This window comes from Dipteris shenzhenensis, chromosome 23 (assembly GCF_047967505.1).
Source record: "Dipteris shenzhenensis isolate YYH24624 ecotype China chromosome 23, Dip_SZ_1.0, whole genome shotgun sequence".
Taxonomy (NCBI): Eukaryota; Viridiplantae; Streptophyta; class Polypodiopsida; order Gleicheniales; family Dipteridaceae; genus Dipteris; species Dipteris shenzhenensis.
The window spans coordinates 9,916,656-9,942,530 of record NC_141618.1 but is presented as its reverse complement, the minus strand read 5'-3'; the positions used below and the strand labels follow the sequence as shown (position 1 = coordinate 9,942,530).

The window sequence follows — 25,875 nt, the reverse complement described above, 5'->3', positions numbered from 1 at the left end:
AGCTAGAGGCAATAAGGAGACGTGATGTAGTCGAGGCCTAGAGAACATGGCACAAGAGACTCGCCCTTAGGTGCACCCTCACATTACTATTGTAGACATCTTCTCTTTACTATTGGACTTGGGGAGATAGACCACTGGAGTGGCGAAAGCGCACATCAGACGACAAGCTACCTCTTCAAGACTACAGAGGAGGAGAGAAGGACCGAGATAGCTTGATTAGGCTGAGCACCAGCAGCTCTATTACCAATTTCCTTCCTTGATTGTGCTAGTCTTTACTTGATCCAGAGCCAGTGCCATCCGAGATCATCTCTCTTATCCTCAAAATAAGAAGAAAAAGGGCACAATGAGTGGTATTGGGAAGGAGAGCACACATAATAGGCTAATTATATACTACACTAATTTTAAATAATGAATCAATAAAACACCGTGTTAGCCTTCCATTGCCCTTTAGTGCATTTCCAATGCTAGTGGGCTTCCATGGCTCTTTGGTGCCTTTTCAACACTCTAAGTAGCTTAGTGTGAATGTTAGCAGTATTGTACGTGATCATCATGTTGAGATTGCATACTCAACACCCCTGATCTATAAAATTGTGTTAGATAAAGAATCTAATGAATGTATACCTTTAACCTTGTATATTTTAGATACCCCACATGTTTCAAATGGGTTGCTGCCCCCTGCTCACTCCCTACTGCCCTTCCTTGCCCCCCCACCTTCATCTGCCCCCCCCCCCGCCTTCACTTTGTGTGACTTGCAAGAAGTTGAGACAGAGGAGCACTTCATCTTCAGGTGTCCTATTTACTTTGAGATCCGTGTTCTACTGCCTCTTCAGAGACAGCTATGGGGTTTGGGGGCTCCCAAGGGAGTACAAGACCATTCTTCCTTCCATTGGACAAGCTTTTGGCACTGTGCTAGAGTCTCTGCCAGACACCGCAGCCTTGGTCGTGGCAGATGATGGGATTCCTAGATTTAGGCTTGTTGTCAAGAGTCTAGAGTGTCGAGATCCTTGATGGGGGAGATCTCTGATAGAGGATGTAGGTCTTAGGGTTTCCAAGATAGTGCCTACGGTGTAGACAGATGGGCCACCTTGCACGTGATTGTCCCAGAGGAAAGAGACAGGCACCCCCCCGGCCCCGCGGCCCCAACCCCCATAGGCTCAATTGAGACAACAGAGGGAGACTCAGCTGGATAGGGCCCAACTGCCTCGCAGGCACCATGAGCAGCCCAATTCTCATACCCCTCGGGTGGAGCCATTTGAGGGAAAGCAGACTAAGGTGGCAAAGAAGCCTGGCAAGAAGGCGAAGAACCGTAGGCTGCGTGCTAGACTTAGAGAAGGAACGAGCAGAGCGAGAGAGAGCTTCCTAGATTTAGGGGAATAGTCGGGGAGCGCCCCCTCATTGCAACCCCAGACACTGGAGGATGAGTCCTTCTACGATGTTCCGTTAGATCCCCTTGTGGTAGGAGCCCTGAGCACCCGGCACCTGCACAACAGCAGGAAGTAGGAGTTCTTGCCATTGTCGCTTCCATCAGCCTCTCCCAACAGTTAGAGACAGTGGTTCAGATCACCCAAGCACTTGCATAGGAACGAGGCACCAAAGCTTTCGCTACATCATCAATTAATGCCCCCCCCCCCCCCCCCTCCCCCCCTTCCCCCCCTTCTCTCCGACTCTTCCCCGTCCGCCCGCTCCCCTTGCTGCAATTCCTCTCACTACTTGGTCCCACCCTCCACCTCTCTGCCCTCCTCCTCCTCCCGTTTTACAGCAGGTGAGACCACATTTTCTGCCTCTTGAGCTTCCCTGATCCTCAGCCTTTTGGCAAGAGTCATGCCAAGCCTTCTCTTCTCTTTCAAGCTGCGGCTTCCTCTCACTCGCAGTCCAACCTCCCCTCCTTTTTGCAGCACACATTCTCCTCAAATGCGCCAAGGGAATGGGGCTTATTCTTTGAGCTTCTAAGTCTGAGACCCCTCCTTGGACAACCCTTACCGAGGGAGATGTGGAGGCTTGGATTGTGGAATCACCTAGAGATTCCGGACACGTATCCTTTGGCTTTAGAGATGACACTGCTGACCTTGCAGCCTCGGAAAGAGGGTTCCATTGGTGTTGTTGGTTCCCATACTCGTCCTTTTTAGGGTTTCTATTTTGCCTCCGTAGGAGAGGAGCAATGGACCCCTTCTTTATTTGATTTAATAAAGGACGAGTAGATGTACCGCACAATGGAGGAGTGGTTGGGCCCACAGGGGATAGATTTGTGGCTCACCCACGGTGTTTCAGCTACCTTTCAGCTCGGCTTCATTACGGAGAGATAGGGCGTATGTATGGTAGTAGGAGTGATCTGTTTACAGCCTAGGGACTAGCTCATGTAGGCCACATACTAGATGCTTTAGTAGTGCGCTAACAAATTTGGAGCAAACGTCTCCTTTATGATGCATTGGGCTTGGAAGGTTGGCATAGAGCTTGCCATGCCCTTGGTTCGTTGTCGCTATATAGATACAGATTACTACTCTCCTTCCAAGCCTCCCTCAAAGACGCAAAAATTCGAGGTTGTGGTGTAGGCCCCTACTCATAGGCGAGCTTTGTTCTCTTTCCTTCTCGAAATGAGCTAGACCATAGTGAGTTGGAATGTGCTCTCTCTCTCTCTCTCTCGACATAGACCATCGGATCCAGAGATAGAGAGACCACGCCCCCCACCACAGCGCCAGACAGCTCGACAGATGCAGATACGTGAGCTCTTTGTGTCACACCAGAGAGCTATCACGGAGCGTGGATACATGGAGCCATATCATGTTCTTGGAGCATTAGCCCTGAGCACCTGACATGCCCCACTCATGTTACACACTATTTGGCTTTTCTGTCCTGACTTGATATGATGTACTACATTAGTATTTCAGTTTATGTGTTTTCTAGTACTCAGCGAGGGCCTTAGCGAGCCCATCGCCCTAGCCCACTATGGCTTGTATGAGTTTACTTTGTTTCCGCACTTTTGTCCCATAGGCCCGCAAGGCCTCCCACGGATGTTAATACATCTTTCTTTCTCTCTCTTTCTCTCTCTCTTCCCTACCTCCTTTCTCTCCCCTCTCTCCTACCCCCTCTCCTCTCTTCTCCCCCTATCTCTCTCTCCCTTCTGCTCTTCTATTTCCCCTTCACCAAATCTGCCCCTACCCCTTCCCTACATTGGTATTAGAGCCCAAGCTCCTAGCACCTTTCTACCTCGTTTTTGCTAATTGTTGTACCATCATTGGACTCTTTCATCAGTTTCAAGAGTGATGAACTTGTTGCTTTCGACTAAGAGCAGCCGACTGAGTAGGGACAGACGAATTGAGTCATACTTTGAGCAACAAATCCGTCCAATGATTTGATGTCAAAAGCCATCGTGGGGTTAGCACCCTCCAACCTCATTGCCACAAATAACACATAGGGAGCGAAATGGAAGAAAAGAGGTGAAAGACGCCTAGATAGGAATTGCGATGGACAAGGCCATTCAGCATTACGCCGTTGAGGCGTCATGGAAATTTTATAGATGCCTGTCCCGTTGCAAATTTTGCCGTTGCCTTGCTCAGCCATACCAGGCCCCGCCTTGCTAGTCTTGTCGTTGCCCGACCTGTTCACCTCGACTCGACTTGTTGGCTTCACCATCGCTGACCTACGCCTCCTCTGTGCAGATCTCCGATGATTTCCACCCCCATTGCCGTCCATCTCGGCTAGGTTAGTAGGTCTGGTTAGGTAGGTTGGTTTTAGTTAGTGCGTCAGGTTTAGGTTTAGTTAATTGGAGGCTAGGTTAGGTAAGCGCTAACTAGGGTTAAGCAATCGGATTAGGTTAGCCTAATTCAATATCCTAACAGTCCTAGGGATCTTAGGTTAGTGTTGTACTAACTGTCCTAGCATCATGGCTTTCCTCAGGAAATTGTTAGTATCAGAGATGCATGAAAGGAGATGGCATAGAGTGTTGGCTGGGCATCCCAATAAAATTCCTCTTCATCCACACACTAGCATCCTCACGTGCATGAAAAGGCATTGCAACCTGATCCTCCACTAGAAAAGATGTAGGCTTACGACCTCGCATGCCATGAGTGGACTGAATATCAATTGCTTGCATACCATGAATATCATGATCAGTAGCACCACCCGGATCAAAAGGAAAATCAGTCCCCTTTGTAGCTCCACTGTCAAGAGCCTCATCTGCATCATATGTTCTCGCCATCTCATCATAAGAGGCATCCAAGGAATGTGTGGCATCGACCAAATCCTCATCATTAGAGAGTTGAATGATCATGCTAAGCTTGGCTGAACCAGTGTTCGGCATCTACACACATCCCGATGCTTAGGGGTCTGTTTCTCCCCACACTTAAAGCACAAGTTTGCTTTCTTTCTACTGGCCATTATGGCCTTGGTATACTGCTGAATTGCTGATTTTTCATTTCTAGCAGTTGTCATCTGATGGCCTGTATGGCTTGGCATAGGGCATCTTACTATCTGAAACAGTAGGAAACTGTGGAAAGGGTGCTGCTGTAGATTTCCTATCATTCCAATCACCCAACTTAAGATTCTTCTCAGCCTCATAACGAGCACCTTGCATGCTGCCCATTACATTCTTATACTTGCTGGAATATTTTGGCTCAAATACGTCCGCAAGCTGGGCTGCCCTCTCAATAGTTTGAGGGTTATGTGCCTTCACATCTACAGCTAGGGAATGACTCAATCCATGGATGAAACGCAGTAGCTTCCCTTTTTCAAATACGTCTTGTACAAACAAAGAAAGCCTGCTGAAGCACTGCAAATACTCTTGGACCGTACCAGTATGCGACAATGCATAAAATTCAGCCAAGTACTGATCCAAGATGAGTGGGGATACGAATGTAGTTACCATCAATTCTTCAAAACCCCTCCATGTGGTTGGCTTTTGATGTGAATCTCTCATATACCGCCACCACGTGTAAGCATAGTCTTGCATATGCATACCTGCAAAGATGATGCGCTGCTCATCAGTCTTTGGGTAGAAGCGGGAATAGTATTCCAGCTTTGTGAGCCACTCCTCAAACTCATTGGGAGTGCAAGTGTCCTTTAAACTTATGGACTGAGAGCTTATCCTTCACGTCCTTGGCTGCATAATTCTTGTTGTACTTACTAGAATACCGGGCATCCTCATGCTTAAGACTCACATACTGAGGAAAGGGCATCTTATCAGACACCTCCTCAGGCAAAGCCCGATAAGAGCATAAGGCATTTGAAGCATATCATCCGTGATCAATTGTTGCCCATCTACAGCATTCTGCTGCATAGTTACCCCAACCGCGTGATGCACAGGCTGCATCTGGATAAAAGTGTTCTGTCGGAGCCATAGAAGCATGCAGCCCTGGATGAGTCTACCTCATAAAGGCATTACTCTGAAAAGATGGCGCAGTAAAAGCCTGAGAAGAGGATTGACCTCGCTCCCAGGTGCCATGCAACCCAAAACGAGATCTAGGCATATTCACTGTTGCAGTACTAAACGGATGCATACCTGTAGGTCGGCCCAGTATAGATGGCTCACTTGCATAGAAGCAGAAAAATGTGAGCTGAAAGGTAGCCTGGCATCCATCAAGGAAGTGCTCTGTGGCACAAAAATGGCATCACCTACATCAATATAATCCCAATGCTAGGGTACATGCAAGGGTCCAAAAAATGGGTGCTCATAGGCACGGTGTGCATCAGCCATAAACCCTCTACACGGGCATGATGGCTATCTGACTGATCCCCATGCTGGGGTGCAGCCTACTTACCCTTTTCCTGGATAGCAATGGAAGATCCGAGTTGTTGACCAATTTGTTGTCCCATTTGGGCAAGACCTGTATCCTACATAGCCATGACTGTGGTAAACTGCTAGCTGAACTCCTGTCCAATCTTGTGGAAGGCACCCTGGGTGCCATGGCGACTGTCAGGGGAGCGAGAAGCTCGAATGTAGGTAGAGACATGAAATGGACTCAAAGAAGTAGACATCAAAACCCTACTGTAATTAGCACCTGATATAGTGTGTAGAACCACGAAAAAGGCCGATGGAGAAGATCGAGAGGAAGATTGATGAATAATGCCAAGTCGATGGAGATGTCTCTCCAGCAAGTCTCTTCATAAATATATACAAGAGTACCCTTTATGGTTAGGGTTAGGGTTTGCCCCTAATGCCGTGCTTAGATGGTGCAATTTACACCATCGTTAACACCCCCTCTTAAATTGCATTGGGTAAGTAGAGGGTGCATGTACAAGATCCTTTTGTGTTTCATTTGGTGCATATGATAGCATCCAAAACTAGAAAAGAAAACTAAGTAGTATGTGCATGTGTGAGCACAGTGACTACATAGAGGAAGGATGTACAATGAGTACAACTTATGATCCAGTACATAACGTGCATTTCCCTTGAGTCATCCTTCGCATTTGGGAATAAAACCCAAAAAATAGGCCAAAGGGAAGAGGAAGGAACTATGCAGAAAGTAAAGTCCACCTAGATCAAAGATTGGTCGATCAAAAGATGACTGCATGGAGAATCGTGTGTATGACTGTGTGCTGAACATGTCAAAGGTGAACATGTCATAAGTCATCATGGACTATGCAATTGATTTGAATAAGGGGTAGTCGAATCTGAGGCTAGTCGATGTAGCTATGGAGAAAGAATCTGGTAGGTTGTGACAAACAAGGGTGTCACCAACCCAAAAGATTTGACAGCAATGTCAGAGGTATGCAGCTATTAAGGCATTAACAGTCTGCGGGGTTATCGCGAGTTAGCGCAAATTCCTAGGGGTGCAAGTACCCACAACCCTTCAGTTAGCGATTGCAACCACATGTTGTATATCCATGAGACCAAGTGTCTCTTGATCATTCTATGCAGATTCACGTATGCAAATTACAGAGTGTGTCTTTTTTGTCTTTCATATCACTGATTGTGATTCGCATGTGTGTGAGTATGCACACAATATATCTTTTCGTAGTGCCTATTGTAGCTTAGGGTGTTACACTTTGATGACCACAATTAATCATTAGTTTCATACATGTGAGGCGTGCATTGAGCTTTACGGTGCACCATTCTTATCGAATTGAACAAACCTCTCATGTCACAGCTTAGTGTTCTTCACATCCGCTCGAGCACTGAAAGCTGAGAGTTCGTAAATGTTGTTGCGCCGTGTACCTTTACCAACGACCTTCCCTTGAAGATCCAGAAGCTGTGCACCATTCTTATCGAATTGAACTTTGAGGTCCCGATCCGTGATCGCAGAAACAGACAACAAGTTCCTCTTGATATCTGGCACATAAAGAACATCGGACAACTGTTTTACAACTCTATTTGACTTGAGAGCAATCGTACCTTTTCCTATTGCTGGACATTTTGCATCATTGCCGACTGCTACGAGGATGTCATTCCCTACCGGTTGTAGAGAGGTATACCAATCCTTCCGACTGGTCATGTGGCGCGATGCACCACTGTCAATGATCCACGGTTCATTCGCAGGTACATGAACTGCCTTCGTGCAAATCTCCTCAATTGCGATGAACAGCTCTACTGGTACTGCCTGCGTGCTGTTACTGGACTCTTTCTTTACTCCATTCTTCTCATGTGCAATCTTCTTTCGGCACTCATTCTGCTTGTGCCCTGCCTTGTTGCAATAGAAGCACTTAATCTTCTTCTCTCTCTTTTTATCATCAGAAGAAGATGGTTACCAGAGTCCTTACCCTTACCTTTCTTTGATCCAGTCCAGAAAGTCGAATCTTCTCCAGTCCTCGTCTTTTGACGCATCTCCTCCTCTAGAAGCATCACGCTGAAATCCTCAAAGTTGAGGAGCGTATTTCTGTTCTGCGTATTCAGCGTCGTAACAAGACCGTCGGTACTTTGGTGGGAGAATCCGTATGCACCTTCGTGCTAGATTCTCGCTGGTGATGGTAATGCCAATCGCAGTCATCTGATCGCGCAGATTCTTCACCCTGGTGATGAACTTCTCTGCCGCTTCAGACTCAGACAACTTCTCGTTGGCGAGTTGAGTCTCTAGATTCTGAATCCGCGTCTGATTTGTGGTCTCGTACTGATTTTTCAAGACCGTCCATGCCTCCTCTGCTATGGTAACATGTTGAATGAACGCCATGACGGAATCACTAACACTGCAGACAATAGAACACAGCGCATGTGCATTTCTTCTTGTCCACGCGAGAATCTCATCCATTGGCTGGATCTGGTCTCGCAACCGGCATCACGTCCACCCCAGTAGCAGTGTCCCAAAGCTTGTATGCGCTTTGGATGGTCTTCATCTTGAACTTCCAGAGTGGATAGTTAGAGCCGTCCAACTTTCTGCTTTCGCCGAACGGTGGGATTCGCAGTCTTGCGGGCTAGACCATCTCTCACAATCTGCTCGCAAACAGAAACACACTATGAAATCTTCTTGCTAGAGTCCAGGCTCTGATACCATGTAAGAAAATAATACAACGTCTGTGCGCAACACATAACAGGATCTTGTACGCAAGAGAGAAAACAAGATAGTATGGAGAATCAAAAATTTGATTATTGTAGAACTGATACAATAGATGGTGCTGCCTCCCAACCGTGCGCTCCTGTGACAGAAGCTTCAATGGCGTGCTGTAAACAGTAGAAGACAGAGGCTGGATGCTAAGGAATCAGGGATGTTGTAGCCAGTGATAAAATGGGCTTCACGGGCTTGCTCTTATATAGCCACCAGTTATAGTCGGTTATGCTCAATTGGGTGACCGACCCAGTCCGCCCAAAACGGTCGACTGGGGGTTGGTCCCGAAATAGGCCACCGACCATACGATAGAACTGATGCGCAAAACAGAGCAACTAACGTACTGTTCGGCCCAGAGCCATCTGGGATCATTTCAGGCTCTAAATGGGCCCCGCAACCCGAGAGTGGGCTGCCCCGAGAAATGCTCTGTCTACCCTCAGTGCGGTCAGTCAAGGGATGCCTTCCCGCACTTGCATGTAGCCTAGTTGGCGGTGTGCTAACTCTATCTGAAGCCATCCAACCATCAGGCCACACATGGTCCCCATGTGGTGTCCAAACCAGGACGTACCGGATAACCGAGCTACTCAAATGCCTTCTCTTCATATGGGGGGCTTACAAGTAGAGTTAGCTGGTTCCCGCGTAGTTACACGAGAGTGGAGCATTGATATCTAACAGGAATATGTAAGTCCCCATCCACCCCTCATTGTACATGTATTTGATGTGACATCTAATCCTATCTACTCTCCATTCTCCTTCCTACTACTTGCTGCCTACGTCCTCTCACACTCCTGCCTACGTCCTACTCTCCTTCCTGCTACCTGCTGCCTACGTCCTCTCACACTCTCTCCTCCCTACTCTCTCTCTCTCTCTCTCTCTCTCTCTCTCTCTCTCTCTCTTCCCTACCTTCTTTATCTCCCTCTCTCTCTCCTACCCCTTCTCCTCTCTTCTCCCCCTATCTCTCTCTCCCTTCTGCTCTCATATTTTCGCTTTCTCCAAATTTGTCCCTACCCCTTCCCTACAAAGGGGGATCCATTGGCATCTTGGGAGGTACGATGATGTCAGATCACTCTTTAGCAGTGTTGTATCTTAAGGAGCCTTGCTGGGGACTCCCACAGAAGGGGATCCGCATCGTCTGCTTGCTTTTACGGGAGGAGGTGTAACAGCTTGTTGCAAAGATTTAGCAACAGCCCAATAGGCCTTCGGACGAGGGACGGGCAGCAGATGCCATTCATAGAAGTAGTGAGGAGCTTCATACCTAATCTCTCAAGCGATGGCATCAAGCACTACAGGCGAGAGAGAGGGCATTGAGGCGGGACTTGGCTTCCATAGGGCGTCTGAGGGAGCAGGAGCTAGCCTCTCAGTGGCTTACAGATCATTATGAGTATGCACGGCTTGACCTTTAGGCGATGGAGGATTGTAGAGCATAGATTTCCTATCATTCCTTCTGGGCACGCTGGACACAACTACCCTGAATCAGCTATGCTTCCCATGGTTGAGTAGGCTTCCAATGAGGTAGAGATAGTGCATTGGCAACATTATGAGTATGTCACACATATGGTAGATGGTGGAGCGTGGTCCAGTCAAGAAGGTTGCAAATTATTGAGAAAGAGACTCCACGTGTAGCATTCATTGATGCATTCATGTTAGCATGGGCTGATTTGTGGAGTGACCATGTACTTTCTCCGTATCAACCTTGGGAGGAAGTCCCCGATAGTGAAGATGTTGGGTTCACAGCTAGCAAGGATTATGACCATTTGACAGATTTGTTAGTCATAAGTGATGTTTTTGCTATGATTGCTCCTGAGGAGAATGAGGAGCATGAGGAGTACTATTCATTGAGATGCTCTATGACAAAGAGCTTCCTCAACCACTATAGTGTGGATGGTCACGGGATGCCATTTGATGCCCATAGCATTGTCATGCATGGTACGTACTTCTAGTAGGTGTAGAGGCATGGTATGCTCATCGAGTTTGTTAGTATTAGGTTCATCGAATTTTGCCAATATTAGGCTGATCATGAGGCATACATGTATTCCCATCTTGTGATCATAGTCAAGCTACAGCTTCATCGTCGTGAGTCTTAAAATAACTAAGATACATGTTCTCGCAAAGTTTGGTGAGGTTTGGATATCGTTTGTCTTGTCAGAGATGCATAATTCCATGTTTTTTGCCATGTACCACATGCATAAGTGCATGCATTGTTTTTCTTCTACGATCATGCGTACGTGTTTGATGGCTATATACTTTGAACAAGTTTTAAAATAACTAAGATACATGTGCTCCCAAAGTTTGGTTGGATTCTGATATCATTTGAGTCAAAAGACATGCATATTTCTGTGGTTTTTACGGAGTACCATGCAGAAGTGCTCCTCTCTAGATACTCACTGAGATATAGGTGCCCTTGTTATGGGATCTTTTATCAAAAAGTTCGGCGATTTAGATCATCCATACGTAAAACTCGGTATGTGGTGAAATCGACCACCTCACCATAGAGAGGGCACTTTGATCTACGTGACATCTATCAAGCAATGCAGTCCAAGTGAAATGGATGACCACACATGAGTACATAGTATCCTGTCTATATCAACATAGCTCTCTCCTCATCTAGGCGAGCTCATGTCTCCATCAACTCCAATGTCAAACTCTCAATGGTCATAGTGAGGTCAACTATATCTGAGACTATGGGGTCTCCCTACACATATACACATGGGCTATAATCATTTTTCTAAATTCAAAAATAACTTTATATACATAATAAAACAATAAATTGTGGACGAATACCTCACTAAGAGTGATGGGTGTATGGGGTGATGAAGCACAATTGAGGGTGCCTTCATGTGGAAACTGTTGGGATATTTGTGATCAAGGGCTTGCTCTAAGGTGCAAGTGCGCATCTAGTAGTAGTCACATGTTTGTGTGCGCATGTGTAGTGAAGCACTATTTAGGACCATGACACAGGTGATGATGCAGTAGAGGGTGCCCTCTTCAAGAGGTGCCAATGATTTAGGAAGTCCCTATGATGTAGGGCTGATTATTAGAAATCGACCAACAGAGGGTATGCACAGCGAAAGTTAAGATGACCACATACTTCTCTCAATGTTTGTTTCGAGCGCAGGAGGCCCCACACGTTCTCGCTGCTCGAGAGGCCATCTGGGCCCATATTCCCACCGGTAGTCTCCCAAAGCATGAGTGCGCAGCGGGAGTGTTGGAGAGACGATAGCACACTGTCTTTGGGGTTGCACAACAGCGCAAAGCATATGGACAGCAGCTTTAAGGATCATGGCCAGCACGCAGCAGATGCAACGGGACTTGACTTGGGGGATGGTGGCATTGCTCACACAAGTTGGGCATGCTTTCTCTATTGATTCAGTCTCTCCAACCTACAGGATCTAGGGCCAGCATGTCTCAGGATTAGGCATATGATATATCGCATCTCCTTCCACCTGACTGAAACGCACAACCCACATGTTCCCCCATACACTATCCTTTGGCAAGATCAGGGGGCGCACAGACACCCCACTTGTGTGCATACTTCAAAGAAGACCCACAAAAACATCCTTGTATACATCGTACATCATGTAATTATATAATATCCCTATGCTAACTTGTGTGAAGTAATACTTTTGCAATCTGAAGTAATACAGCCGATTGACAGGGGGGCCTCTCCCCTTTGTCCTTTGCATTGGGTACTCTCTCGCATAGCGACACCATGGTGTATCTCTCTAATGATTTTCTGGTCTCAGACATCAGCCTTGGCCCACCTTCAGCTTTTAATGTATCTTTTTTTTCCCGTCTCATAGACCCTTCGGTCTATCAAAGACACTAATAAACTTTCTTTCTTTCTTTCTTTTACCCTCTCTCTCTCTCTTCCTTCCTTAGCCTTAGACAGTTCTACCAGGTAAGCAATATAGCAATAGAAGAATGCAGGAAAAGATGCGTGATATTTTTTTGTTGTCCCTCACGAAATGATTCTGTTTTGCAGTTGGCTGTGATGTCTGCTTTTTTGGGGGCTGACCAATTGGCCACTGAGGCCAAATTGGCATCTGATCCTGAAATAGCTCCTTGGGTGGATAAATATCAGCGGAGCAGGCAGACGGTCTCTCAAACAGACTATGAGGTGAGTTCCAACTTCCTCCTGCTTAACCGAAGTCTTTTGAAAGTTTAAACAGAACAGGCTGACGTAGTAATATGTTATTGTTTTTCATTCTGTGTATCGTTGGTTGCCTTCCTTGTATTACAACCCATTGTCAGGTGGATCTGATTACAACATTGACAAAGCTGAGCACTTTGGGTCAGACCATCAACTATGAAGCATACACCTATGCTCCCCCTCCCTTAAAACTCAAATTTTGAAGTCATTCAGTCCATTCTTTCAGAATTCTGTGAGACATTCTCACACAGTTCGTGATTCATACTATTCAAAAGGACTTTTCAAACATCTGGTTGGAAGGTGAAGTACAACCACTGTGATTGTCATAGCTCATAGGAAAGAAGATGCCGTTGGATTCTAAGGACAATCTACACTGTGTAATGAGCTTCCATTGTTTGGTCTTTTGGTATAATGAACTTCCATTGTGTCCAAGGCATGGTTTTTCTTAATGAACAAAACAAGCTCCAAGTGATACTGAAATGATCAATACACATATCATACCTGGTAAAAGTTGCTCTTCCAGTCCATAAAATGTCCTTGACTTCAAAATAAATAAATAAAGTCCTTTACTATTATTATATATATCAACATTTTTAAAATAAAAATGAACACTACTAAAAAGCAACATCTGGTCCCTTGTGTCTTCCTTTGATGTATAAATTGAGATTATGGTACTACATTAAGGCATTAAAACACTGTTAGGTCCATTAAAGTCTACTTTATAAAGATTTGGTCTTCCAATACACTCAATAATCTTAAATCCACTATGCATGGCTTCTAATGAATGTAGAGCATTAGACCTTGTATCTCTTTTTCATGTATGTACTAGTTTATGGCACTATTTTGTTCGTATACAGGTTTTACATTTTTCTAGTTGGCATTAAAACACTTTTAGGCCCACTATAAAAAGCAAAGGCACAAATATGAATAAGCTACAATACCTTGTTTTCCTTATTCTCCACCAGTTGATAAAAGTCTCGCATGTTTAATAGCTCGATACATTTAGAGGCTTCAATTATTCCATGTATGTCGCTATTGAGTGAAACTTTGATCAAAGTTGAGAGAATGAGGGAAACAAGGTTTTGTAGCTTATTGTGGGTCTCGAAGGGCCTAATTAATTTGAGGATGCTTTTGTTTGACGTCTTTCATATTGAGGCATGGTGGTATGACTCTGATTTGACATGTAAAGAATTGATTCCTTGTAGATGTGTGCCTCATTAATGAGTGTGATGACCATGTTTGTAAGCTTCTCTTTGAAAGTGAAGAAAATAGTATGTCGAAATCATGCTGCACCACCCTTGGTATTACAGGTTTTGGACAAGGTCATATTGCACTACCGTTCGTAGACATGTGCACTGACGTTAAGGCATCTTTTGAAAAGGTTTGTCATCTATGGCTATCCACCATCATTGGAAAACTCATGTTAGTGGCATCTTTGGGGCCAATCCAAAGGCTATCTTGAGGGGTAAACCAAGGGTTAAATCAAGCAAGTGGCCAATTCGCTTGACTAACTAAGGGTTGGGCTGGTTGATCAGCGAAAAGCTACCTCAGAGTTGGTCATTTAGGTGAAGGGAGAACCTATTCTTGTGGAAGGTGAAGGCTCGATGCCATCTAGTAGCAAGCAAAATCACATAGCAAAAGATCCCATCATATTGGATTTTGGTCAATAGCCAGTGCTTAGGAGAGGACCACGAATAAGGCAAGGACTATCTTTCCTCCCATACTGTTTTATTGGTGTGTAATTGTGCTCGCACATTGACTGTTTTTTTGGTTATAAATATAATTGGTTTGCTTTGTTGTTGAAGTGTCCTTTATTCTCTTCTCTTATGGTATGGAATGATTCTTAATGGAGATAAGAAGCTTACTATAACTAAGGTAGTCATCAAAATGTTTGAAATGAAATGACTTTGAAGGCATATATTCAAAGCTTTCATTGACATCGCCTTGCGTGGGTGATAAGTTAATGCATGTGATTCATTTCCTCTCTAAAGTTTTATGCTCTTAGTCCTACACGAGGCGGCGGTGGTGTTGATGATGTTTTGCATGTCAATTCTCTTTAATCATCTTTATTCGTCTTAAATCATATAATCGCATCGTTTAGAATGCTTGCCTTTTATACTTTGCCTATTTTTCTTGCTATTCGCCCTTGCAAATGAATGTATCTCAACTCCACTAACAATGACAAGTTGATGCATTGTGCATTTTGTTGAAAGAAATAAACCCATGTGTAGAGAGGATGGGTGATGAAAATTTACAAACATGAGGTCGTGCTATCAATGTCCATGTATTGTTCGTTTTTTGTCTTGAATCAACAAAAGCAATTCTACAAATAGGGAATTAATCCAATGGCCAGCTATGGGATGCAAAAATAGTAAGAGTTGATCTGGTTCTAGATTGAGCCAATATTAATACTTTGTTTAAAAGACTTAGAGAGTCATCAACATTTTGTATTTGAGTTTGAATATATACAAAGAAGGATGCATCATGCTTCATCCTTAGAGAGTACATACAAATGTTCGTGTTCATCTCAATAACATGTATCATGCTGCATTAATAGAGAGTATATACAAATGTTCATGTTCATTTCAATAAGATGCACTACGTTCACATTGCAAATTTTGAAACTAACGGTAGACTTTTTGGAAAAAATGTATGATGTTCTAGTTGCATAGCTTTAAAGCTCTATGAAGAGTCCTCCCTTGAACATTATGATGAATTGAAAAAATTTAAAAGTAAGTTCAAAATTTTGGTACACTCTTGTTTTGAACAATTAGAGATTCTAATGGTCAAATTTTGATGTTAAGGGCATTGGGTTTAAAAATACTTGTGCTCCCTTCTTAGAAGTTTTAATACTCTGAGAAAATAAAAAACATCTCGTTCAGTAGTTAAATCGAGTACATAGGATGTTGTAGTTTCCTTTTTGGAAAAGTTATATTTTTTGAACTCACTTTGAACAATTCTGATGTCAAAAGAATATGTTGAATTTGTAAGTCCTTGCAGTTGCACACTTGTAAAAAATCAATATGTTGCAGTTGCAGTTCCGTTATTGAAAGTCCTTGCAGTTGCAGCTTCATATGTTGATGTTTGACTTTCAATAATGGGTTTGAACATCAAGTTTGAGCATCATATTTGTAACATTAGATTTGAAAATTTGAATTTGAACATTAAAATTCAACATAGAATTGTTCAAATCAAGATCCTACAAAGCGTCTTGCTTGGTTTCAAAAAATGAAGCTTCAACATTGAATTTTTTGAACTTCTCATTTTTCTTATACTGTCAAAGATTAGCATGCAAATTCAATTTCGAATTCTAATGCCCATGTTGAAATTTTGATATTTGACAATGAAAGTATATACAAGGAATCATGATGTTTTGAATATGTAAAGGGTACATTGTGTAAAGTCTTAGGAGCTGATGCAATTCATAGTCAGCCTTGATTTGATCTACTTTGTCTTTTTGTATACAATTCTTTCAATCTATCTAGAAATAGTACTATAAGATACATGCATCTATAATACTTGCAACAACTAGTGATATAAAATCCAAAGGTGCAAAAATCAGAAAGACAACTACTAAACGCTTAAGTCCTCCCGCACTCATTTGATGAAAACTCTCCAGTAATCCCTAAATCATCCAAAGCTTGCCATCTTTTGGAGAGAGATTCTACAAAAATAATATCTGCATTCAATTTGATGCAAGTGCTCACTTGCAAGATAGAGACCCTGGTGGATCAAGAGAAGAGGAAGATGAGAAGAGTAAAGATCATGAGAGAGGATGCACCTAGACATCACACCACAAATGACTAATTGTACACTAGATTAATTAGAAAAGAATGAATATATACAAACCTTTTAGGCTTTGGGTTAGGATTTCCAACACTTTTTCTTGGTTAGCACTCTTTTTTGTTAGTGCTTATCCACCGCAATATAAACATGATGTTGAGATGTATCCTCTCAAGATCAACATCATGAAGTAGTCCTTCCCTCAAGATGATGATACCATGGACATGAAGAAGGACTAAACATTTCATTCCATCACACCCCCTTAATGGGAATTTCCTTCAAACCAAGAGCTTGTCATTTGTTCTCGAAAAGCCCTTTCCTAAGGGGTTTGGTAAAGATGTCTCTTTGATGTTACAATGTTTCAATGTGATGTCACCCAGGAACACACTTTCTATGATGAAGTGCCTTGCCAAAGCAATTTGCTTTGGCTTTGAATGACATAGTGGATTCTTGGCTAATGCTTGAGTCAATTGATTGTCATAGAATATGGTGGTTGGCTTTGTGTCATCAAAATAATCTATGATTTACAATACTTTCTGAGTCATATAGCCTCAAAGCACCTATTGTAAGAGGGTCTATGTTTTTCTTTTGTTGAAGACAAAGACACTATTGGTTGTTTGTTACCTCTTAATGTAGAGAAAATGCATATCTTGATGTGGATCTCCTAGTCTTATGATCTCCTGCATAATTACCAAAGCAATATTCATGCCACTTAGATGATTGCCTCTGTATTCTATTCCGTCTTATACCTCTCTAGTACCTTAAGACTCTCTTGGCTACATTCCAATGTTTGAAATTTGCCATGAATTGTGCTAGTGAATTACTGCATAACAAATATCTAGCCTTGTGATAGTCATCTATATAAGAGAACTAATGAGCTACTGATAGATCTTTGTCAATTACTATATTAGATCTTTGTCAATTACTATATCCTAGATCTTTTGTAAGTTTTAGATTCTTCTTCATGGGAGTAGCGACAATCTTGCAATCCACCATATGAAACTTCTTTAGAAGACTATCCACATATTTCTACATAATTTCTACTAGCTCATTAAGGCATCTTCTGCATCTCTCCAAAACTCATGCCAATACAATAATTCATAAGTCAAAAGATCTTTTACTACAAATGAGTTTTGTTTCAGCTTGATGATGAAGCTTTCACTAGTTCCACAAAATGCAATGGTGATGTCTCCCATGTGAACTTTGTAGTACATGCTATGATTTGCATTGGATTTGATGTAACCCACATCAACAAGATACTTGTCAATTCTGTTATACCAACTTCAAAGTGCTTCCTTGAATCCATAGACATTTTCCTTGAGTTAAAGTCTTTGGTTCTCTTTGCATTGTTCAACATGCCCTAAGTCTCATCATAAGCTTGTCCGTGTACTATTGTGCAAAACCTTTTGCCACCACTAACCTAGGTTAGTATCTCTCAATGCTACCATCTAGATTGTACTTTACTTTGTAAAGCCACTTGTTTGCAATTGCCTTCTTTCCTGGTGGCGAGTCACATAAATCCCAAATGCTGTGTAAAGGCATCCATCTCTTCATTCATAGTAGTAGTTGATAGCTAATCTGGCTTGTCAATTGCATCCTCAAAAGTCTGTAAGCTCTTTTATAGCCATAATGGTAGTCACGAGGGCATAATTAGTGCTTTCAACTTAGATAGCTTTGCCTTTTTTAGCATATGTCAATCAAGATGGTGATCTTTGTTTTCTTGTAGAACATTTGAAGTTACACTTCTTGGCAATCTATTATGGCAATGCTTACATTCTCCGGATGTAATGAGTTGTCAATGTGACTATCCCTTGTGTATTTGATTCTTCATCAAATACTACATCTCTAGAGATGATGACCTTTTCATTGATGGGATCATACAATTTGTATGCATTTCTCTTTTCGCTATGGCCAACCATGATGCATTTTCATGACTTTAAATCCAACTTTTGCTATATGAGCACATGTTTGTATAGAAGATGCCCAATCCTTGGCTTGTATTAGTGAACACCTCATAAGGTGTCATACCTTGAATAACTTTGATCGAAAGCCAATTAAGTAATTAGCACTATTGATTGCTTTTTGCCCAATATTGATTTGGAAGATGCTTCTCATAGAGCATCGCTCTAATACTATTCTCTATAGTCATGGTGTCGCTTTTAGCTACATGTTGTCGCTTTTAGCTATTGCATTCTATTGAGGAGTATGTGCACATGTGAATTGCCTTCAGATTCCATAATCTTTGCAAAAGCTAATTAATGCAAAAGACCTGTATTCACCTACTCGATCTGATTTGAGAACTTTATTTTTTCTACTTGTTTGGTTCACTACCATGACTTTGAACTCTTAAAAGCTATCAAATATCTATTTGAGGAAATAGACCCAAAAATATCTATTGTAGTTGTCGACGAAAGTCAGATAGTATGTTGAATCATTTATGGTGTAGGTTTGTGCATAACCCCAACATCAAAATGAATCAAACCACGAGTCCCTCTTGCCACCATAAAAGGGCTTCTTCCAAAGTTGGTACTTGATTATTTCTCAAAGCAGCATGCTTCACAAACTTTTCCAAGAAATATAGGTTTGGGAATGCCGATTACTATATTCTAATTTCTACATTGTATTAAACTTCTTGTTCCATATTGCAACAAGGGGCATAGGTTGACAACCAGTTGACATGCCATGTTTGGTATTGAAGCTAGTATACTGAATAAGTGCCCTTCTTTCATTGCTTCTCCAAGTAAATGTCCTCCTTTGGATTTGCCTTAGATTGTATAGTTATCTCCATCAAAGATGACTTAATAATTTCCCAATATTTTTTTTGTTCATTTGTCCAACTGATAAGGGATTTTTGCTCAGTTCATAGAGTACATCATTTACCAAACCTTTATTTCTAGTGAAATTATCCAAAGGGACTATACTTTCCCTTGAATAGCATAGTGTAGGTAGCATTCTTAGGTACTTCTAACAGTTTCATCTCTGTGAACCATTCTACGTGATCATCATGTGAGATGATAGATGATGTACTACTATCAATGTACCATGGATCTTGAATTGCATCTATTGTATTGGCAACATGATAACTACATGGGGCTGTGGAATCCCTCTTAATTTGCATATTCTCAGTTTTCTTTTCAATGTCAGCTAACATATTCTCAATCATGAGTAATATTGTCAGATTGATTGGCATATGGTTACGACTTTATTGTCCTCCATGTTCCTCTTCTATGAAAATTCCTCAGTTGTTATGGGATTAAACTCCGTGTTCATATTGCTTCTTGTAGCAATCTCTCTCATAATGTCCACAGTTATGACAGTAGTTGCACTCCATGTTTGACATATTTTTTGACATGTTTTTAGATCAATTTCCTCTTTCTTTACTGTTTATTCCTTTGAGGTATGTTGATAGTGACCCCCTTGAATATTGATGCTGATGATGGCCATGATTCTTATTCTATTATTGACTTGGATGTTCATGCTAATTTCCACATCTTTGAGATGATGATCCACCTCTACCTTACTTTTACTGAGGTGTCTGAGTTCCTTACTGAGTAAAAATAATTATACTTCTTCAAGTGATGGAAATTCTTTTGTATAGCAATACTCTAACCTAGATTTTCATATCCATCACCAAGTCAATTAAGGAATTGAAGTATCTTTTCTAACCTCATAGTCTCTCTTGCGGGTGCAAGTTAATTGTTGATGTTCTTGACTCTTAGTATATAGGCAGGATTCATTGCTCTTGTGGAAACTCTGATTGATCTTGTTTTTGAGTGTTAGAATCCGAGAATTATTCTTAGATTTATAAAGAACGCAAAACATATCTCATGCTACCTTACATGTTTTGACCACGTTTTAAATATTTTTCTTGATCAAGTGGTAGGCATACTTCTCTTTCTTATTCCATTCTACATGTGCTTAGGCAAAGGCACGATCCACTGTAGGTCACTAGATGGTCTAGGAGTAGACCCATTTATGTACTCCGATTTGTCTTGTAGAGAACAAGAATGGTCTTCATTCGATACTTTGAAGTACCACCTTTTACAAAAATATTATGCTACTTGGAAAGTATTTGCCTACTTCATGAACAAATGGATTGAATTCCTTAAAATTTTCATCAATACAAGGCCATGGAAAATGGCTTTTGAATAAAGCTTCATCTTGGCAATGGGCAAAAGTATGCCTTAAATGCATCTAGAAAGTTTTGCAAATAGTGGGGTATCTAGAGAGGACTTATTGCCAAATACTCAATAGCTTAATGCTGTGGCTAGATGAAAGAACCACACAATAGGTGAGAGTGCAAGGATTGTGATGCAAACCACAGACATGCCCATAGGTTTTGGGTAGAACGCATATGCATACTCAGTCAATAGTTCAGAGTCCAAGGATCATGATGCAAACCACATACATGCTCGATAGGTTTCGGGTAGAATGGATATGCATAGAGATATGCTCATTTAATAAATCACCGAATAATGGCATACATGATATGACACTAGAGGGAACATGGATGGGACACAATCCAAGTATCCAATATCTAGTCTTTGCATTATGACTGCATATGTGAAAGAGCATAAAGCATACAAGCTTTACAGGAATGTTCACTTCTTAGGATGCTATCTTTAATGAGAAGGTAAGGCATGCTACAAATCGGGTACAAATCACAATGGCTTTGAATAGTCAAATGAGACTAGACATAAGAAATTTCCATAAGGGGTTGAGATTCAGTAAAATATAAAGTCTTAAAAAAAGCAATTGATGTAGTGGTAAGGCATGCTACAACTCACCATGGCTTTGAATTGAAAGAAAACAATACAACGTTTGTGCTCAATAGATAACAGGATCTCATATGCAAGAGAGAAAAGCAGATAGTATGGAGAATCAAAAATTTGATTACTGTAAACCTGATACAATAGATGGCACTGGCTCCCAGCCGTGTGCTCCTATGTGAGAAGCTTTGATGGTGTGCTGGAAACAGTAGAGGACGGAGGCTAGATGCTAAGGAATCAGGGTTGTTGTAGCCAGTGATGAATATGGGCTTCATGGGCTTGCTCTTATATAGCCACTAGTCATAGTCGGTTGGACCCAATTGGGAGACCGACCCAGTCAACCCAAAACAACCGACTAGAGGTTGGTCCCGAAATAGCCCATCGACCACACGTTAGAACCGTGGCGCAGAATAGAGCAACCAACCTACGATATCCGTTCAGCCCAGAGCCATCCGGGATCATCTGGGGCTCCAAACGGGCCCCGCAACCCGAGAGGGCTGCCCCAGGAAATGCTCCGTCTACCCTCAATGTGGTTAGTCATGGGATGCCTTCCCACACTTGCATGTAGCCTAGTTGGCAGTGTGCCAACTCTATCTGAAGCTGTCCAGCCATCAGGCCACACATGGCCCCCATCTGGAGAACCAGCACACGCAATTATGGGAAGCATGGTGTACGATCAATTAAAGAACCAACACGATGGTCGCTCCAAGACAACGTCACCACCTTGTGAGTGCATTGGTCTAGGTGGTTGCACAAGGAAACACTTAATTCTAACTAAAATACTTCCATCATAGCTCCAAGCTGCGCGGTGGTTGCTCGAAGCCAATGCTTTGCTCCATGAGGCTCTCATCAAATTACTGAGTTGTTACTTTTTATAAACTGTCTTTGGATGCAATTGGGAGGTTAATCTACTTCATGATAACATATGCAAGTTGGGAAGTGATCCTTTTGAAATTCTCGGAAGCTCTTGTTTGGCAATCAAGCTAAAATACTTGATGATTGCAACATGGACTAATATATGCTCTGCAATTGGTCTTGTAAGATAGTTCATGTCCACCACTGGAATGGAATGAGGAGGATTTTTAATATATTTGTTTCACATGGTAGACTATAAGATCCTACCTTAATGAGAAAGCATCCACAAACCTATAGCCAATTGGATTTTGTGATGCAAACTGGGGAAGCGACCCAAAGTAGGATTCGATTTGAGGATACACATTCATGTTAGAGTCTTGTTTTGTATCATGGTTTAGCAAGCAATAAACAAGCATGGCATTATTTGTAGCAAAGGACTAAGGAGCCTAGATGGCCTCATAAGCACACCTAGTGAGAGAAATATGCTTAAGGATCTTGGTGCAATAAAAAATTGAATTTGTTGGGATTTTGAGAAATATGTTAAAGGATCTTGGTGGAGTCAAAAATTAAATTCGATGGGCTTTTGAGAAATATGCTATAGGATCTTGGTGCAGTCATGGGGAGAGCTAGGATAGAATTATTAGAAATGCGATGGGGTTTGAGTAGAAACTAGTCTAAAGCCAATAAAAGTTTGGGGGTGTAGGTGGATCACACTAAAAAGGCAATTGTACTTGCTTTGAAAGATGCACCATAAGACTCGATTTTTGCAACCTTATTGCTTCAAGTAGAAAAATATGTGCATATGATGGAGAAGAGCAAGGTGAAGGTAGCAAGGATCAAAAGCAAGATCACTTGGCTCAAGGTATTAAGCAAAAAGATATTAAAAAGATAAGATGATGGGTGAGGAGAGTTATGTAGTAGATCATTTTGTGAAGTAGCTAGGAAAGGGCTAATTATTGATCAAGGGTAGAATGGAAAAAGAATCCCTAAGCCCTGATGGTTTGCTTGTGGAGTTTTAATGAGAGTTTTGGAATTTAGGGAAATATGATCAGCACTAAGCCATGATCATGAAGTAGTGGCCTTAGAAGAGCTATCAGAATATGTGAAGGCAAGTTGGTTACAGTCGAAGATTAGAGACCAATTTCTATGTTGATGTTTCCTATGAGATATTTGATGGGGAGAGAGCAACATGGATTTGTGCTTGGTAGGAGTATTTTTTAGAATGTGTACAATGTTTATATGGTCATAAGTCATGGATCCTAAAGATAGGAGATGATCATGCTTGGAATTGATTTGGATATGGCATATGATAGTGTTGGGTGGTAATTTTTATTGAGAATCATTGCTCATCTTGGGGTGAGGGCAAATTTTCTCAAATGACCATGGCATTATTTGTGAATGGTTCATGCATTAACACCATTAATTATGATGTGGTAAGTAGGTTTGTCATGAGGCAAGATTGTCCTTTGGCTCCTTTGTTTTTTGCCTTGGCTATTGCTCACTTAATTGAGATGGTTTGGAAAGATTGACATACACGTCCAAGGTCTAAAGGTGCTAGGTGGCGATTGTATGAAGATAACTCGATTCATTGTCGTTACCTAATGAGACAAAGCCAAATGCTTGTTATTTGATGTTTAGTTGTCCTTATCCCCATCTTTTTAAAGCCAAGAAATGATATGGGTTATGGATTGATGGTGATAACAAACCTAGTTGTTTTGATAGGTATGGTTTGAAATTTATCAAAAAGGTCTTCAACGTTTGACATTTGGCATGCAAAATTCGATAGACATCTCCCTAGTCCATCTCCCTAGTCCAAATGTTTGATTGTTTTATAGAAAATGTTAAGGAGAATTTAAATTTGGCAAGGCAAGATGGCGAGCACGATGGCTTGAGTGTTGGTACTTAGGCATATTCTATCTTTTTCAAAGGGGGGAGGGGGCAAGTGTATGAGCATTTCAAAAGTTACATTAGACAAGGTTGGAGAATAGTTTTTAGTGCTCTTTTGTGGAGAGAGGAGGAAGGTGGAACACGAGGAGGGTGTAATTTCTACAAAGTAGGACGGTTGGGGTTCTTGGTTTCTCATCAGTGAAATCACTCTTCTATAAATGGATGCCTAAGACATTTGATACCACTTTGCCATAGTTCAAATGTAAGATGATTTATTTACACGACTCACGAGAAGCATTAGGGATATGAAAGCAATGAAAGCAATCTAGTGGGTGGGTCTAAGAAGATGCACAAGTTTATGATGGTAGTGAAGTGTAAATTGTTGAAGATGGATCTACTTAATGGGTTGAATGGTGTGTGGTCTATGAGATGATGATTCAATAAATGTAGGCCAATGTGAAGAGCTTTCTTTTGCTTTCTACTTTGAAAATTTCTTCATAGTAGCTTTCTTGTCTAAGGCAAGATCTAGGTGTGTACTTTATGGTAGATCACAAATGCTTGCCGCTTAAAAGAGGGAGGGAGTGGGTTCTAATCATTGTTCATGGGGTTTTGAGGAGGAAGGAGAAGAGAATGATAGCGATAATTCTCTACCCTAGATGGTTTTGGAAGGCAAGATCAAATGTGTACTGATCTGGAACTTGCATGACTGTTCCATCAGACCATTAAAGTTAGCCGGGAGCATTGTTATGTTTCTCCATTTGGAGGAGAGTTGGTTTCTGGCCCAAGTGGGAGTTTGAGTTTTTAGGTTTTGCTTGGAATAATTGATTACGTTGAGTGACTCTTTCCCCATTCTCTAAATCAACAATTTCTTTAACTTCCATCCAACGAAAAAGCAGTACATTTATTATAAGCTCAAAACAGCATTAATACGTTTGTTCAAGGTAGCAGGAGAGGAGGATCTCTGCCCCGAAGGGTTTATGGAAGGCTAGGAACGGGTGGGAGCATTCTTATGTTTGGCAATTGTGATTGAAAAAACGAGCTGGCTTTTGGTCGAAGGAGGTGGCTCGCTATGGTTGGTGTGCTCCTTCCGTAAAAAGTTATTCATCACTACCTACGTTGCATGCCTGTTAATTGTGACTTTGTATTTTAGGTCAGAGGCTACATACTAGGCCAGGGGAACATACTAGGCCTGTTCACAGAGCACTGTCTCTCTTTCCCTATCACTATGCAAAGCTTTTTCTCGCTAGTCTATGCAAAATTTCCACGAAAAAGCAGCCGTAAGTTTGCAGCCAATTCATTTTTCCAATTCAAAATAACAAAAAGGTGAGATGATTCATTAGAGCTAAACTCCAGCTTAGAGGTGACCGGAGCAGCCATTGTTGTAGCCATATCTGCAGCTTTTCTTGAAGATCGTACTGATCATCAATATTTCTTCGATGTCCTGATGAAAGCTTACCATGATTTGGCTTGCAGAAAGCCAGCGTCTTGAGGGGTTCTCTTCCCACCAAGATGAAGTGCTCTAGACTCTCCTATGATAGTTGACACGCACACATCCCAGAGTACACTCCGTTTAGATTGTTTAGTTGGTAGAAACCTACAGATAAAGTTGGTCACATTTATTCCTCCAACTTTTACGGAAATCTCGCATTGTTTGTATGTGAGTTTAAAACGCCTAAAGTGTAAGGGTATTTCGTTCATTTTTGTCTCAGGAGAAACCTTAAGAAATTAAGACATATTTGCTGCTAGCATGAGTCGACTGCTCGAAGGCCAGGCTGGTCCACGAGATTTGGATAAACCTAATCTCCTTCAAACCACTAAAAGTGTACGTGTACACATATTAAACTGTGACTTGAAAACACTAGACTTGCCATTGGCAAAAAACAAATAAAACCAAAAAAATGTAGTAAAACTTTTCTTTTTTGGGAGCGGGGGGGGGTGGGGAAGAGAGAGAGAGAGAGTC

The 25,875-nt window shown here is 41.9% G+C and overlaps 1 protein-coding gene across 3 annotated transcripts in view; it reads left to right on the top strand.

Annotated features, from left to right (window-relative positions):
* TL29 (ascorbate peroxidase 4) overlaps positions 1-14,314 on the top strand; it is a 41,229-nt gene extending 26,915 nt beyond the window's left edge. For 2 of the 3 annotated variants that reach the window (XM_087394508.1, XM_087394506.1), the window contains exons 10-11: positions 12,454-12,588; positions 12,723-13,068. In XM_087394508.1, coding sequence (XP_087250634.1) covers positions 12,454-12,588; positions 12,723-12,824 — 237 coding nt within the window. In that variant the 3' untranslated portion in view covers positions 12,825-13,068. Of the gene's footprint in view, positions 1-12,453; positions 12,589-12,722; positions 13,069-13,931; positions 14,003-14,156 lie in introns of those variants that run through there. The other variant, XM_087394507.1, reaches the window with a different exon arrangement.
* The last annotated feature ends 11,561 nt before the right edge of the window (positions 14,315-25,875 follow it).